Genomic DNA, 18497 nt, shown 5'->3' on the forward strand with positions numbered 1-18497 from the left:
AGACATGGAGTCTGACTGGACCATGTTCTCCACCTCCATTGTCGATGCGGCCGCTTGTAGGTGTGGTCGCAAGGTCTCTGGTGCCTGTCGCGGCAGCAGTCCTCGAACCCGGTGGTGGATGCCGGACGTAAGGGATGCCGTCAAGCTGAAGAAGGAGTCCTACTTGTCTTTGTTGGTAAGTGGGATCCCGGAGGCAGCTGACAGGTACTGGCAGGCCAAGTGTACTGCAGCCCGTGCGGTCGCAGAGGCAAAAACTCGGGTCTGGGAGGAGTTCGGGGAGGCCATGGAGGAGGACTATCGGTCAGCCTCGAAGAAATTCTGGCAAACCGTCTGACGCCTCAGGGGGGTGGAAGTAGCTCTCCACCAGCACTGTCTACGGTGCGGGTGGGGAGCTGTTGACCTGGACTGGGGATGCTGTCGGGCGGTGGAAGGAATACTTCAAGGATCTCCTCAATCCCATCGTCAAGTCTTCTGAAAACGAAGTGGAGACTGGGGACTCGGAGGGGAACACATCCATCGCCCAGGCCGAGGTCACAGAGGTGGTTGGGGAGCTCCTCGGTGGCGGGGCTCCTGGAGTGGATGAAATCCATTCTGAGTACCTTGGGTCTCTGGATGTTGTGGGACTGTCTTGGTTGACACGTCTCTGCAACATCGCGTGGCAGTCGGGGCAGTGCCTCTGGATTGGCAGACCGGGGTGGTGGTCCCTCTGTTTAAGAAGGGGGGCCAAAGGGTGTGTTCCAACTATAGGGGGCTCACACTCCTCAGCCTCCCCAGTAAGGTCTGTTCAAGAGTATTGGAGAGGAGAATTTAATCGATAGTCGATCCTTGGATTCAGGAGGAGCAGTGTGGTTTTCGTCCTGGTCGCGGCATACTGGACCAGCTCTACACCCTCCATCGGGTGCTCGAGGATTCATGGGAGTTCGCCCAACCAGTCCACATGTGCTTTGTGGATCTGGAGAAGGCTTTCAACTGTGTCCCTCAGGGCACCCTGTGGGGGGTGCTCCGGGGTCCAGGATCCTTTGCTAAGGGCTATCCGGTCCCTGTACGACCGCAGCAGGAGCTTGATTCGCATTGTCGCATTATGTGGTCAACTTGATTTCATTTACTAATATCATGTCAAGTAGGCAATTCTCAAAAACTGAGTGACCATTGTGGAAGGACCCTGGTGAGGCCAGTCAGCAAGAATTATAGGCTTCTGTCGATGTAAGTGGAAAAACTGTGAATGGTGCAACATTTGCCTGTTGCATCACCGTTCACAGCTTTATGCTGGAGTGGAGAAGAATTGTACAGTATTTTCCAGAGTACAAGTCGCACCTGCCAAAAAATACCTGTTGAAGAGAAAAAAAAAACATATATGCATAACTCACTCAGGAATACAAGTCACACCTTTTTCTGTCTCACGAGCACTGGCATTTATTCTTCTAATATTGGAGTTTATTTTGTTTAGTGCTTTGATTCCTGGGAAAGTCCTGTATAAATAGTCATTATAATTAATAATATTAAGAACAAATTTGATTTTTTTTTTTTTTTTTGGTATATAAGTCGCAGAGCCTCCAAAACTAGAAAAAAAACAAACAAAACAAAAAAAACGTATACTCTTGAAAATACAGTAATCCAGGAAAACAGATCTAATCTAAATTTGGGGTTCCCATGTGCCTTCTGGCAAACTGAAGTTGAAATTTCATGTTGTTTTTAAGAAGCACCTCCTCTATACCACTTCATTGTGAAACTGTATAACTGGTGATGCAACAGTAGTTTCTAAAGCCACAACCACACAAGCCTATAACTCCTTCACTGGTGTCTAAGTGTCTTGGTGGCTTCTCTCACTCGCCTCCTTCCAGCACAGGCACTCAGTTTTTGAGAAATTCCTACTTGACACAGATTTACCACACAGTATTGTACTGTTTGTTAATGATTGATGTAAATGGACTGCATTTATATAGCGCTTTCCAATCTATATCAGAAGCTCAAAGCGCTTTACAGTGATGCCTCACATTCACCCATTCACACATGCACACACACCAATGTCAGGCTGCTGCCATGCAAAGTGCTCACTACACACTGAGAGCAACTTGGGGATTAAGGACCTTACCCAAGGGCCCTTAGTGATTTTCTGGACAGACGAGGGTTTGAACAGAGGATCCTCTGATCTCAAGTCCACTGCTTAACCACTAGACCATCACTTCCCCACCTGTAAAGGAAGTCTAAGACATATTCAGTGAGTTGGAAATGCTTTACATCCATCCTCTGACTTGTCTCAAGACAGCTGTCTGAAAAACTAATGATTTAATCCTTATATTAAAAATAAATTTCAGCGTCACAACGTTTTTGGAATGTGTTGCAAGTTAAATGCAGGAATGGATGTACTGTATATTAACAAATTAAATAAAGTTGAGCACACAAAACTTGACATCTTGGGTCACAATGTTTTTTTTTTTTGTTTTTTTTTTGCCTTTTCCATATCATCACAATTTTTTTCTGATTTGGAGCTGCATGTTATAACAGGACAAGTCAAACCAAAGCGCAAACTGCACATTTTAAATCTTAAACGAGGGCATTTTTCTCCATTTTACTACAGTTTGTTTAAATGTGCCAGAAAATATCATGCATACATTCAACAAACTGCATATTTTGGTAATTTTTCAATACAAAGAGGTGGAAAAAAAGGTCATTTTTAAATACTCATGAAGCAGCCACAACTTTGTTGAGGTAAGACATTAAAGAGACAGTGACAGGTAATTTTTTTTCACTTCTATTTCTGGCATCTCACAACAAAGACACAATGATTCCCACATTTCACTGTCCATCTCGTTTTTTAATAATGAGATGAAAAAGAGTTAAAAACATGGCATACAGCTAATGTTCACTAAACTTTATGCACTGAAACATTTTTGTTTCACAACAGTTGAGTCTCAATTCACTTCCACTGAAAAAAGGACATAGCTTGAAAATAAATTCTGACCATACTGACGGAAAAATGATTTGAACAGAAGTTATATTACAAAGTAATGGCATTTGGTGGGTGGATTATGTAAATACAGTATGTGCACACATGCTCACACATGCACACTTCATTTGTTTAGTGGGACACAGAATTAGCACGACGGACAAACGGATCATGAGAATCTGTTCAGATCATGTGTGGGCTGGGGGAAAAAGCAATTTAAAAAAGAACAGTCTGCTGTAAAAACAGGTGTTACACTTGGATATTAAGAAATTTCGTTTAACCTGGTATTAAAATTTTTAACTGTACAAGTCAAAGGTTTAGTTTACAGTAAATCAGTCATCAACAACTGGTTCAGATACAGTAAATTTTAACATCATCGTCATCATCATCATGCCAGTTAGAAACACTAGAAAATCCAACTATTCCATTACATCCAATATTAATCTTTAAACAAACCAAATTTAGTGTTCACAATAATTCACATACTATGTCACAACCTCACTTGCCAATGAAAGGAAAAAATAAATATTTCATAAACATATAAAACAGGAAAATTTAGATAAGAAAATAAAAGAAAGTAACAGTAAAGATGAAGATACATTTTTGGAGCAGCAACAGGTTCAGAGATTTTTTTTTTCTATAACAAAAACTTTTAATTACGGATATTTTTTTTATCAAATGATATCATATGATGATATTTTATCAAATGATATCAAATGACTATATCATTATATGCAAAACTTTGGGGCCAAATTATGAATTTATTTTTTGTGATGTCAAATTAACAAAAAAGTTTGGTCATTTTTGCAAAAATTGGGAAAAAATAATCATGCATTTCAATTTCAAAGTAAAACACATCTGTACATGTTTTATATGAAAAAAGTAAACTAATTTCTTTCAGCTTCACCCCTTTACGCTCAGGGTCACCGCAGCAAATCCGATTTGGATCTGCATTTTGATGTGGCACAAGTTTTACGCCAGATGATCAAATGAGAGTTGTCTGACTGAAATCATTTAATATAAATGAGAAAAATTTTTTTAACTTAGCTTATGTTGTATAGTTATGTTTTCACTATGACTTTAATCAATATTATTTTTTTAAATAAATCTTGATAATTTAAATTTCTAATGTGATGACATAAAAATTAAAATATTTTCTCATTTTCTCAGGTGTTACACAAATGGGCAACTACTTTGACCATAGACGAGCCAACTTCACAAATTCTTTCCAGATTTTTTCACCACCCAAAGTGTCATCTATTCTATTCCAAACCAAATCTCTGTATCGTGAGAAGCTCTTATGAGCTCCCTGATGGGTTGTAAACATTAAAGGCAAGCCAACATCTTATATGTTCATGCTTCACTGCTCACAAACTGCATAAAAGAAAAAAAAAATACAGCCAATCCTTGCAACAACAATAACTTTGCAAGACCTTCCTGGACAAGTCCGGGACTGTGCAAATTTAACGAGTGCCAAACTGGCCTCGTGAGCTAGCGCATCTTTCTAGGAGAAGCTCAGAAAAAAGGGCTCCAGCTGAAAGTGCTGATGGAAATCAGAGTCTGACACGTGCTGGAGGACAGCCACACGGTTTCCATCAGGCTGAAGTGCAGCAGGCCCAGAGCGAAGCCACATACCATGTCAGTGAGGTGGTGCGTTCCCAGCAGGACCCGGGACACGCCCACCAGGAAGGCCCACAGAACCAGCAGGATGCGAAGAGGCACAGCCAGAACCAGGTGGGACAGTAGGAACTTAGACACCATGGCGGCACGGCTGGCGTGTGCAGCTGGGAAGGAGTACACGTCCATGGCGACGCAATCCAGGAAACCTGGAGCCATCTCCCAGGGTCCTCGGCGCTTCACCAGTCTCTGGACCCCAGCTACGGTCATGATGTCAAGAATGAGTGCTGTCATGTAAAAAGGAAGAAAAAATGGTGTTATGATGCTGCACAGCCATTGCACATGTCCTAAATAAACCTTTTAATGATTTAAAGAGGTCATATTGTGCACAATCAGTTTTTATCTACCATATAAAGTTACATATGGGAAGAATTTCACATTAACCCTCTGGGGCTGATGCCGTCGTATACGAAGGCTAAGACCAAGCTTTACTAAATTATAAATAACTTTTGAATGATATGAGATAGAAACTTGCTCTTTTTTTTTTTTTGCTGAAAAGTTAACTCTGCGGACTTTTGAGCCAGCCATCAGCCATCTTTGTACTCCTCATAGAAGCTGTGTGATGACGTGCGCAATGTGAGTGTCCAATCGGAATTGGTTCACCGTCACATCGTTTTCCAAAATCCAATTGTAGGGCAGATTTACCTCATGTGAAAAGCCAAAGATCATTTTCAGGAGTGATATGTTACTAGTTGGCCCGTTTGAATAGCCCCCTGGGTGCTCCAATGAGTACATACTATTAGTATATACTCAGTGCGCCCTGCGCCATTACACACAGCGAAAGTGAGCAGACAGAGAGCCTCTGATGACAATCTCACGTGCTCAAACAAAGAGTGTGTAACTATCAGGTTTGCTCCACTAGTTTGCATGTGAATGTTCCTGGATAACTCTGTTGATTTCTCTGCATAAAGCACTGTTTACCATATCAAAATAACAAAACACATAGACCATTTTGTATATATTGTTCAAAATGTGCATTTGTGTTTCTATTGTTTGAACCTTTTTGTTGTTCAGTCTTTCACACAAGACCTCAAATTACCTTTATAAAGTGTCAAAACAGTTGTTTATTATAGTTTGCTGTGTGTTTTGAATAAATGTGTGTGGAAAATTATTTTTCGCTTTATTTTTCCCTTGCCTATTTTTGATTGTAAACCTTTATTACGCTTATAAAACACAACAAAAACATATATATTCTGAAAGCACAGGTAGGTTGTCCTGAAAAAAAAAGGAGACATAAAACTTGATTGTGGGATGCAGGGAGAGCTGTTAACAGCAATAATAAAACATTTATGCCAGGCGAATGAACTGTCCAAAAATTGCCCTCGGACCCCAGAGGGTTAAAGATCTCCAAAGTCTCACATTTCTATTTTGTATATGCAAAACTGTAATTCCCCTAATATTAAGCGTTAACATGTTTGTGCATTTTACGATTGCTGACAATGTATATTTGTACAGGACCTGATTCCGCACGTCACTGCACCACCACACTACAAACTCTGTGGGTCCTTGGTGACAACCAACCACCCAGAGAAATCACACGACATTAACCATTCTATTAACACAAAGCCATTCTTAATGTACCCAAGGTTCTTCCAAAGAGACCCAGTACCAAAGACATCCAATCATCATCTTCTGTCACAGGTTCACATCTCTCATCCAAACAGAAAAGCCCTCTTCTTATTTTCACACATATGCATCCCAGACGCCCCCAGTTTGAAACCTTGAAAAACCTTCCGTTGTCTTGCAGGGTGTATGTGGTGAACCGGAATAATCTGTTATTCTAATCCAGTTACATTTTTTCCACAAATCTGATTGGTTTCTCGTGTGAGATTTCAGACCATATAATATCGAGTGTATGGATGCAAAATATTCCACCGTTTCACATTTCATGTATCCAGGCAGAGAACAGGTCTAATACCTTCTCTCAAAAGTAACTATCTTGTCTTCCACAGTGAGGTGAAATGTAGGTGTCCTCTTGGCCTTCTGCCAGGGTCCATAATGTCAAACATTATATGATATTATATTGTAAATAATAGATTTATGTGAAACCTTTAATCTGACTTCGATACCTGGTAATTTCTAAAAACTTGTTGTAAATGTGTGCAATCTTACTTCCTTTAAAGTAAAAGCAACTGCATTAAATTCACCACCTACTTTTTCTTAAAGACGCTGATCTCACCAAAGCAGTGTCACTGCATCACTTTGAAGCCTGCACTTGTCAAACTAATTAGCATATACCCTTGCGGTCCTGACTAAATGGTTTCATTACATGGTTTATAAAGTAGGAAAAAGCCATAGTACATCTCCAAGGTGATATGCTGATGGGCAACAGTAACTGATAAAGTGTATAACATCCATCTGCTGTGAACATTCCAGGCATTTTCAGATGCCTGTCATAGTTCCACGGCACTCCCAGAAATATCCATCACCATCTTTAACTTCTGTTCACGTCTGCCATTTTCAACCAAGCGCGTCCCACCCAATGCTGAATTCAACAAGTCAGATGCCTGACACGTTGGTCATGGACTGCTGCCTAACTTGTCCAACAGTTGCCGACTCTTTGTCGGTTCCAGCACTTTAAAGTCAGACTGCAAAGGTGCCATTTCCATGTTCACTGAGGAGAGATTTTAATTGGCGAAGGAAAAGATGAAGCAGCAGAGAGAAGACAGGCAGTCAAGAGAAGGTACGCTGACAGATTTCTGAGCGCACAGTGTTCTCTGGGAGAAAATGTCAGAAGCAAGGATGCATCAAGGACGAGTCCCTTCATCTGACTCCTCAAAAAGTGATGCTTCATTTGACCTCATCAGGTCTATTTGACATTTAAAAAGTCTGACTTTTCAGAAATGTGGTGATAATGGAGAAGAACTGTATCATTTTACTTTTATGCTGCATCAGTTACGACCTCAATGATTCATCAAACTGACTAATTCAAATGAGAGAGAGAAAAAAGGTTGTTTTTTTTCATTGTTTGTGGTAGATGACACACAGACTATCAACACAGAACAGTTTGGACTAAAGCACCCATCTACTGTTGACAACACTAAGTCAATTTACTGTGTCTAGGATAGGAATTCTGATCCCCAGGCCAAGCAACAGGTGTGGGCTGCAAATTGGTCGGGCTGGCACGTCTCAACTTGCATTGTGCCACAGTGATCATAGCCAAACCACAACAGCAATGCTTTTTGCTTGGGCTGCTCTGAATCTCTTCTTTCCCATTCCAGCAAGTATGACTGGCAATAAAAATTAAGGATGCAGCGAGATGGAGACGTTTCAGATCGGAATGAAGAGGGATTCCAGAACCCTGTACGTCCAAGGGGAGAAAATGAGGTTTATTTGAACCACAGGACCCTTTTAATATTTTGGTAGGATATGGACAAGACAAGAATGGAATGGGATTGGACAGGGATGTCATAGGGTATGAAATAAAAATATATGGATATGAAGGAAATATGTGAAACAGGTACAAAGTGGTATTCTTAGAAACGTGTGCAACCAAGACAGATAAAGCTGGTCTATTTGAACCCCAGAAACTTTAGGGTTCTGGTAGGGTATGGACAGGACAAGAATGGAATGGGATTGGACAGGGATGTCATGGGGTATGAAATAAACATATATGGATATGAAGGAAATATGTGAAACAGGTACAAAGTGGTATTCTTAGAAACGTGTGCAACCAAGACAGATAAAGCTGGTCTATTTGAACCCCAGAAACTTTTAGGGTTCTGGTAGGGTATGAACAGGACAAGAATGGAATGGGATTGGACAGGGATGTCATGGGGTATAAAATAAACATATATGGATATGAAGGAAATATGTGAAACAGGTACAAAGTGGTATTCTTAGAAAAGTTGCAACCAAGACAGATAAAGCTGGTCTATTTGAACCCCAGAAACTTTTAGGGTTCTGGTAGGGTATGGACAGGACAAGAATGGAATGGGATTGGACAGGGATGTCATGGGGTATAAAATAAACATATATGGATATGAAGGAAATATGTGAAACAGGTACAAAGTGGTATTCTCAGAAAAGTGTGCAACCAAGACAGATAAAGCTGGTCTATTTGAACCCCAGAAACCTTTAGGGTTCTGGTAGGGTATGGACAGGACAAGAATGGAATGGGATTGGACAGGGATGTCATGGCGTATGAAATCAACATATATGGATATGAAGGAAATATGTGAAACAGGTACAAAGTGGTATTCTTAGAAAAGTTGCAACCAAGACAGATAAAGCTGGTCTATTTGAACCCCAGAAACGTTTAGGGCTCTGGTAGGGTATGGACAGGACAAGAATGGAATGGGATTGGACAGGGATGTCATGGGGTATGAAATAAACATATATGGATATGAAGGAAATATGTGAAACAGGTACAAAGTGGTATTCTTAGAAAAGTTGCAACCAAGACAGATAAAGCTGGTCTATTTGAACCGCAGAAACCTATAGGGTTCTGGTAGGGTATGGACAGGACAAGAATGGAATGGGATTGGACAGGGATGTCATGGGGTATGAAATAAACATATATGGATATGAAGGAAATAAGTGAACAGGTATGGGTATGGACAGGACAAGAATGGAATGAGATTTGAAGGAAATATATTGAACTGGAATGAAATGGTCTTAAGGAAACATGTACAACCAATAGACAAAAAACTGGTCCATTTGAACTCCAGCATCTTTTAGGTTTCTGGTAGGATATGGACGAGACAGGAATTTATTGGGACTGGACATGAATGCAATGAGATATGAAGTAAATATGCACGGGGATGAATTAAAAATAACAAAGAGGAACAACGTGAATGAAAGGCATCAAAGGACTGCTGTCCACACAATGTAAATGTACAAGTAAATATATATACGTCTGTAATGGTGTTAACTGACATAATGGTGTTTTTGACTGTGTATGACTTAATCATTTGACTTTTGGATGAGTTCATTATGAAATTATTCGTACCAGTCAATGACAAATATTTTGCAAATCAATGTATGCTTCAGATAATCCATCTAGGCTTTTTGGTTGTTGAGATATACAAAAAAAAGGGTGTGTTTTTTCAGACTATGTTCACTTTGACCGAATTACTCTGATATCTAATTCATCTCTAGATATCCAAGTAACTTTCCCACGTTCAGCCATTTTTTAGTTATCTTGTCCACACACACACACACACACACACACACACACACACACACACACACACACACACACACACACACACACACACACACACACACACACTGACAGTATCTCAAAATGAAATGCACTAAATAAAGCAACATAGAGGGAAAGTTGTGCACCCAAAAATCTGAGAGATGCAGCAAACATGAACAAAAAGGACCTTCAGAAATCTATGAAAGGACATTTCTCAAGAATATGTGAAATTTTGACTCACTGGATCCAATGTTGAGAAATACTGGTTTCCCAGAACGCAAAAGATGGAGAACCACACCCTACTTTTTCTGGGTCAGGCTCAAAACTTCTCAATTGTCCCTCGTATGTCAAAAAGGAATGACAGCGAACAGACAAAAAGCTGATCTCTTTGAACTGTGAGGGAGCATGAATTCCCATCAGCAAAGTGAACATGTGAAGAGAAGCAAAATCATGACCTGCGATGACATAATGCAACTTCACCACTAGATGGCAGTAAATTATACAGACTGTAGCTTTAATGTAGGACGTTGCTATCAATTCTCAGGACTGCGGTTGTGTTCCTGTCAAATGCTCCCTTTAGGATGATCACGGCATAAGAATGCTAGCACACTCGTATTTTATAAGGATGCTTTTTTTTCCAGCAGCAGGTGTAATTTCCATTTACAAAACTGCCCACCTGGTGGTTGCTTATTAAAATATTTGAAGTTTTTCAGCCAAGTCAAAAGGTTTCTCATCACTCTGCTCCTGTGGTGCTTTCCCCTCCACAACAGTCAGATACCTACCGCACAGCTGCTCAGCAAAACAAAGGTTGTGCTGCGGATATAAAAACAGAAACCGCAACAGTGTGTTGTGATGCTTGCAGCAATGCTGAAAGTTTGCAGCTCATAGAAAGGCAAGTCGCACAGGCAGGCCACCTGGCAACCCTGAAATGTAACGCCAACCATTTACATGTTCCACTAATGTAAAATTAACTACAGGCAGCAGCTGTGAGAAGGTTGCGTGTTCACGTGTGCGACTCCGTTACAGGAGATGTTGGAATATTAATTAAACTCTGCCGTTATTTTGCCCACTCCAAGCGGTAACAGCGGTGCATGGACTGCATCTCTGAGAGAAATAAACACACACACACACACACACAGCACAGTGCAAATGTTTTATGCACCTGTGACATTTATTCAGGTCAGGTCTGGAAGCATGTGCTGCCATCCATGACACCACAGAAGATGACAACCACCCAGTAGACAATCAGTCCATCCCTACCTCTCGAAAGTAACCATCTATCTGCTTCAGCCTTGGCCTTCTCCAGCCACTAGGGTCCTCAGCTCTCATGGATCATGCATACAGAAACAAATGTTGAAGCTGATGGTCCCTTACATTGCAAGTGATGCTCCTCTTCATTTGATACAAAGTCATTCTGGAGGATCCTCCAAAGAGACATAGTTCCAAAGCCTTAGGTCACTGGTTAGCATCCAAGTCTCACAGCCATACAGCAAGACACCAAGCACCAGGACCCTAAAGACCTTCATTGTCTTGCAAAGATATAGGCATCACCAAAAGCACCTCTTTCCAGTATCCACATGACTCCATGACATCTTCCCAGGCATCTCCTGACCTCAAGGGCCGAGGACCCAGAGACATGACTGTCACTGCCAAGGTAAGTGAATGTCTCTACAAGTTCACCACTTTCACCAGATGCAGATACAATTCAATAAAGGAGAAAAAAAAGCACGAGTCGTAGCTGCTGCAAAAAAACGCGGATGAAAAGCTCACAGCTCGCTTAAAGTGGGCAGTTCAGTCGAACCCCGACCCCCTGCCCACGGACCAAGTTTAATGCTGCTGTCGACCCACAATGCAAAAATAACAGTAACGCACAGTGACTTGGAGAAGTAACTTTAATCTGATTACTGATTTGGAAAGATTAACGCGTTAGATTACTCGTTACTAAAAAAAAGTGGTCAGATTAGAGTAACGCGTTACTAAGTAATGCGTTACCGGCATCACTGCTTGTAACACATCAGGGCCCCCAAGGGTTGTACAGAGCTGCTGAGGTGGTACTACTCTGGGTCTCATTGCACTGCAATGTGCATTTGAAGATTATAGCACCTTATTACAGCTTTATCAAAAGTTTTACACCCATTAAATGTGTGTGAAACATTTGCAGAGTACTGTCATTAAAAAAAAAAAATCTGATCAAAAGTGCTCAGACAGCACAGCAACGCCACATCTACATAGAGGAAATATTACAGAGGCTTTGAAACTCTCACGTGCACTAACAATACAATAATGAAATCTTTTCCATAAAAAGAGATGCTTTCTTATATATTAGCATGGAGGTAGAAATTTTATCTTGATTGATTCTGTGAAAATCAGACTGCTTCTTACCATCCACAGGCCCAACGTACCTGCTAAATTTGATCAAAATCAAATTGTTCATTGGTGCCTGGCTAACAAATGAGTGTGAAATATTACAGTTTGTGCTCATTTTCTACGGTTAAGTGTGAAATCAAGTTTGCAGACATAAAGACGGAAAATATCACAAAACCAAATCAGCCCTGTTCCTCCAACTGTGGCTGTTGGCTAGCTAGCTAGCTGGCTAGTTAGATAGCTAGAGTCTAAATGACTTATAAATCCTATTATTTTTTTCCACTTTGTAAGATCCTTAAGCAAGTTTATATATAAAATTGTGTTATTTTAGGTCATGTAAATGTGAAATCATGAAGAAATTGACTGTAAATCACATCTGACTGCAGCCGAAAACAGGAAACTACCCTTTGTTTGTGAGTAAATCCAGTCCAGGCATTCAGTAGCCAGTTTTTGTTTGTTTATTTATTTAAATAAATAAATAAAAGGACAAGCAGAATTTAGTGTGCATTAAAAATTTAACTTTTTATCCTGACCTGATCCTGTCAAACAGTGAACAGGGATTTGGGACTAAACAATGCACCAAACACAGTGTCCCAAATCCTGAGATTTAGCAGCTCCCGCTCTGAGCCCAATTTTGTTGCAGCCAACAGATTTGTTCAGTTTTACTCTCTCATCTGTGTTTGAGCCTTGACTGTGCATGTGTGCACATGTGCCCCATGAAACAACAACAATTCCAGCCACAATTTAATTGTGTAGCCTGGACAAGGTTAATGGTGAAAAGTGGACACTTGTGTAAAGCGCACATGTATGTACACAATACTGTGCAAATGTTTCTGTAAATGTGAGCTGTGAGGATTTTTTTAAATTACTGTCTGAAAAACCCAATAAAAAAGTCCACTCTTAGGTTCTAAAAAATAAAACAAAACCAAATGCTGCACAGAATTTTGTTTTAAGAGCTTTTCATACACTAAGAGTCAGAATGACATAGGAGTTACAACTGAATTTTTATTTTGAAATTAATAAGCAAAAAAGAAAGAAACAAAGAGTTCTAATGGAGGAGTTCTGGAATTGTTCCCCAGTTCTCCAATTTTTAGCACCCATCATAACATTTTTAAAATGCATTTTACTTTACACTATTTCTTTCAGTATTTTGCAATAATTTTATTTGTTGGTGTGTTTTTACGACGGAGTTTTAGAGCCACATTGAATTTCTTTTTTTTTTTTTTTTTTTTTTTTGGGCTTCGAGAATAAAGTCGTAATATTACGAGAAAAAAAGTCATAATATTACAAGAAAAAAGTCGTAATATTACAAGAAAAAATCTAAATATTATATTGTGACTTTATTCTCGTAATATTATGATTTTATTCTCGTAAAATTATGAATTTATTCTCGTGATATTACAAATTTATTCTCGTAATATTACAAATTTATTCTCGTAATTCACGACTTTACTCTCAAAGTCTCAAAATTACAACTTTATTCTCATAATATTACGACTTTTTTCTCGTAATATTATGACTTTATTCTCGTAATATTACGACTTTATTCTCGAAGTCTAAAAAAAAATAAGTAAATGTGGCCCTAAAACACCGTTGTGTTTTAAATTAGTATTCTATTTTATTTATTGCATGTATTACTGCTTATTGCTTCTGTTGAGAACAAAAGTGTAAAGTCACTCCACAGAATAAATTATGTTTTTGCATTAATTCTACTGAGGTTTTAAAGCTGCAGTGTGCATGATTTAATTATATTAATGAGCGCAAATATAGCATTGACACGCTAAAAAATTAACCGCTGTCTCAATGACAAAAAGTGATGTAACAATTTGCAAAGACTTTTTTAAAAGTTATTTCAATTTAACTAGTTATTTCAACGTAACTAGAGAAGTCTTGTAGCATTAACTCAGTTGAAAGTCAAAATAAATAAGTTGAAACACCTAAAGAAAATCTATGCAAATTGTTACATCGGTTTTTCTCACTGAGACATCAGTTCCTTTTTAAGAGTGCATAATCATCTGTTCTTTAGTGTATAACTGCAATAATAAATTTGTAATAACCCCTTCATATCTACATGGGAGTGGGCCCCCTCATGGAGGCTGCCATGTTGTACTGTTATGTTGATACAGTAGCCCAAAAGGGACATACATCCTGCGCCTTTCACATTTTGCAGTGCAGACAGAAAAAAGTGTCTTTCTTTAGTTCCGACTTGCTGTCGCCGTGTCTTTCCCAGCAGTTTCACGCAGCTCGAGGGGAAGCACCCACGTGATCTATGACATCGTTACCAAATGTGGCTCATGGTGTCTGACTGCTTGAATTTCGCAACTATTTTTTATTTGACATTCTGAAAATATTGCTAAACTTTTGCACAAATCTGTAATGGGAACCAGCTGCTGTCTGCTGGTTGCACGTGCAGGCTTGAGAACCCTCACTGTTGTGAAATGGAGACTTACACATATTGCTTATCACAAGACAAGGCAAGCATAATGGAATCTCTCATCTCACCACTAGATGGCTCTAAACCCTACATACTGTAGCTTTAAAGCAACTGCTCAGGTTTGTGAGTATGGGTTTACCAAGCAGCAGGTTGACCAGCACCTCCTGCCCGGCCAGAGTGTTGCTCCTTGTGAGACACACGATCGTGCCAATGATCCACGTGATGCCGTGGCCCGTGAGCGCCAACAGCGCCACCATGGAGCGACATCCTCCCCAGGAGGACGACGTGTGCGCGCACACCCCCATGCGTTTGGAGAGGCTGATGTCGATGGCGAGGAGGGAGTTCATGGCGATCCCTTTGAAGGAAGGGTTGAGCTGCATGCAGTCTTCCTCCGGCAGTTTGCCCGGTTCCCTCTTGTCCTTGGTGGCGCTGTCGGCGGGCTCTTCGCTCTGCTGGCTGCTGCTTTGCTGCCTGCTCGGACCCGCTCTCCTGGCGCCGCCTCGGCCCTCGGCGGGGCCGCCGCCACCGCCACCGCCGCCGCCGCTCCGGAGCGGCTGGTTCAGGGACATGAACTCGGGTCTGCTTAAGACGTTGTTTCTCTCCCGCGTCCTGGATCTCGCGCTGTGACTCGAGGGCATGTTGGGATCGGGCCTCTTAGGGGGTGGCAAGCCTAGAAATAAAGCTCAGGTTCGACAGCGAAATGTCCCGGGATAGAACACCTCGGCCAGCGTCCCCCCTCCTGTGGCCTTAGCGGATATATTTAGAGCGGCTGGAATGCGCGATCGTGGCCATGCTGTTTATAGTGCGCGCACGGAGAGTGAGTGGCATCTGCGTGGGCCAATCCAGTGTGACACCCGATCTGCAACATGATGGAGACACAACAACGCCACGTTATTCACAAACCCGAGGCGCTTTAAACACGCGTGGATCCTGCAGCAAAATGCGCGCACACACACCAACCATGCTGTCGTCTTACCGGGCGGCGGATAAAACGTGGCGCACAAAGCGCCGCGCGAGTCGAGGACTGGTGTGAGCCAAAAAGCAGGCCGGTGAATGCAACATCTGAAAGGAAAAACAACAGCAGATGGAGCAGAAGCTTTGCGCTTTTTGTGCGCAAGTCTGACGTAGTTTACGCACGGCTCCTATTCAGCTCTGCGCTGCGCTCTGCTGCGGAGCGGAGTTCTCCAAGGTGCTTAAACACACACACACACACACACACACACACACACACACACACACACACACACACACACACGCACACACACACAGCGCCAAAATAAAACAACGCAAAGTAAGTGGATGTGGACATTCAAATAAAAATGAAACTATGATATATTTGTTCACGTCACACAAACATCTATCTTATATATTTTATCTTGTAGAACTGGAACATTACTTATTGACTAGTAACCACTTTTACAAGTATAACAGTTTGTATCCCAGACACAATACCAACAATAGCAGTAACTAGTCAGTGGAGTGCACACCTCTGCCAAGGCAAACCATGACCTTCAGCCACTGAAAAAGTGAAATTTGGACCAACTTTTAAAAAAATACAGTAAATTGTTACAGCTAAATGTAATAGTTTCTCTCCAAGTGTATTCATAATTTAAGGTTTCAGTCATATTAAAACATACTTTGAGAAGAAATGCATCACAGCACAAGTTCTACTAGGGGATGGACAATTCAGAGCCTCAAACAGTCAGCTAACTGACTCCAGCCAACATGATGCTAACAAGTGTCACCGTTAATCATCACCACAAACTAACAGGATGCAGGCACATCCTTTAAAAGCTTCAATGTCTCACTGAGCACTCGCGGTTTTTCAGTTGTCCGCCTGACGTTCCCTCCACTAGTCCACCCACACCAGTGTATTTAGATGAAATGACCCATGTCTTTCACACACACATACTCTCTCTCTCTCTCTCTCTCTCTCTCTCTCTCTCACACACACACACACACACACACACACACACACACACACACACACACACACACACACACACACACACACACACACACACACACACACACACACACACACACACACACACACACACGTGCCCTCCATCGGCAGGATCCAAGAGTCTCTGCTCATCCCACTCCCACAACGGCAACTGAGGCCAAACAAATTTGTTAACTCTGTACTCACCTATGTAATAAATGATTTTCTTTAACCTGATGAGTCCAATGGTAGAACTAATAACTTCAAATGTAACAAATTACAGTCATTTTTAAAAGTTGATTCAAATTTCACTGTTTTCAGTGTATATTAGCTCCAACCCATATTTAAATGAAACACCAATAAAATGAGGCCCATGCCTGTTTTTGTTTTCTTTTGTATTTAATAAGAAATTGGCAAATATTGTGTGTGGAAATTAAGTGTGTGTGGGGGGGCTGTCTTGGATGAGACGTCTCTTCAACAAGGGGTCTGCAACAGTGCCCAGGGAGTGGCACAACTGGGGTGGTGGTCCCCATATTCAAAAAAGGGGAGTGTGTGCCAATTACAGGAGCATCACACTACTCAGCTTCCCTGGTAAAATCTACTGCAGAGTGCTGGAAAGGAGGGTTCGGCCGATAGTCGAACCTCAGATTGAAAAAGAACATGTTTTCCGTCCTGGCTGTGGAACAACCGGCCAGCTCTTCACTCTCACAAGGATCCTGGAGGGGGCTTGGGAGTATGCCCATCCAGTCTACATGTTTCATGGACTTGGAGAAGGTGTATAATCAGGTACCCGTGGGAAGTGTTGCGGGAATATGGCGTGATGGGGTCCCTTCTCAGGGCCATCTGATCTCTGTACTCTGTTTGTGATATTCACAGACAGGATATCAAGGCGTAGTTGGAGGGAGGAGGATCTTCAGTTTGGTGGGCTCAGGGTCTTGTCACTGCTTTTTGCAGATGATGTGGTCCTGTTGGCTTCAGCGGCCTGTGACCTCCAGCACTCACTGGATCGGTTCGCAGCCAAGTGTGAAGCGGCTGGGATGAGGATCAGCACCTCTAAATCTGAGGCCATGGTTCTCAGCAGGAAACCGATGGATTGCCTAGGGAATGAGGTCTTGCACCAAGTGAAGGAGTTCAAGCAAGTCGAGGTCTTGTTCATGAGTGAGGAGACAATGGAGCGTGAAATTGGCCAGAGAATCTCCACAGAAGGGATGGTGTTGCATTCGCTCTACTGTACTGTTGTGATAAAAAGGGAGTTGAGCCAAAAGGTGAAGCTCTCGATCTACTGGTCAATCCTTGTTCCTGTGATCACCTATGGTCATGAGGGTTGAGTCATGACCAAAAGAAGTAGATCGCAGGTACAACCAGCCAAAATCAGTTTCCTCAGGAGGGTGGCTGATGTCTCCCTTAGAGATAGGGTAAGAAGCTCGGTCATCCATGGGGAGCTCGGAGTAGAGCCGCTGCTCCTTCACGTTGAAAGGAGCCAGCTGAGATGGTTCGGGCATGGGAGCCTCCCTAGGGAGGTGTTCCAGGCACATCTAGCTGGGAGGAGACCCCGGGGAAGACCCAGGAGTAGGTGGAGAGATTATATCTCCACGTTGGCTTGGGAATGCCTCGGGATCCTCCAGTCAGAGGTGGTCAGTGTGGCCTGGAAAAGGGAACTTTGGAGTCCACTGCTGGAGTTGTTGTCATATATATATATATATATATATATATATATATATATATATATATATATATATATATATATATATATATATATATATCAAAGTTTTTTTTACAGATATTATGCTGAATTGCTTTTTCAAATACTGAAGGATATATGCTGTATGCAGAATTTATAATATATAGGCAACTGGACAAATTTCAAATTATATCAACTTCTGTCTTTGATAGTGGGCTTTTATTTTTTAACATGAGCTCACTGTTAAGATTTTTTAGACGACAATAATCTGATCATTACGGTTCTTTTAAGGTTTGCAGCGAT

General features: G+C 41.4%; 1 protein-coding gene across 1 annotated transcript; it reads right to left on the reverse strand.

Annotated features, from left to right (window-relative positions):
- Positions 1 to 2794: 2794 nt before the first annotated feature.
- LOC117529081 (inactive phospholipid phosphatase 7) lies at positions 2795 to 15771 on the reverse strand. Its single transcript, XM_034191782.1, has 2 exons — positions 14708 to 15771; positions 2795 to 4851 (listed from the first exon to the last, which is right to left on the reverse strand). Exons 1-2 carry the CDS (start codon positions 15204 to 15206, stop codon positions 4463 to 4465), a joined length of 888 nt encoding a protein of 295 aa, XP_034047673.1. The 5' UTR covers positions 15207 to 15771; the 3' UTR covers positions 2795 to 4462.
- Positions 15772 to 18497: the final 2726 nt, after the last annotated feature.

Source organism: Thalassophryne amazonica, chromosome 17, assembly GCF_902500255.1.
Source record: "Thalassophryne amazonica chromosome 17, fThaAma1.1, whole genome shotgun sequence".
Taxonomy (NCBI): Eukaryota; Metazoa; Chordata; class Actinopteri; order Batrachoidiformes; family Batrachoididae; genus Thalassophryne; species Thalassophryne amazonica.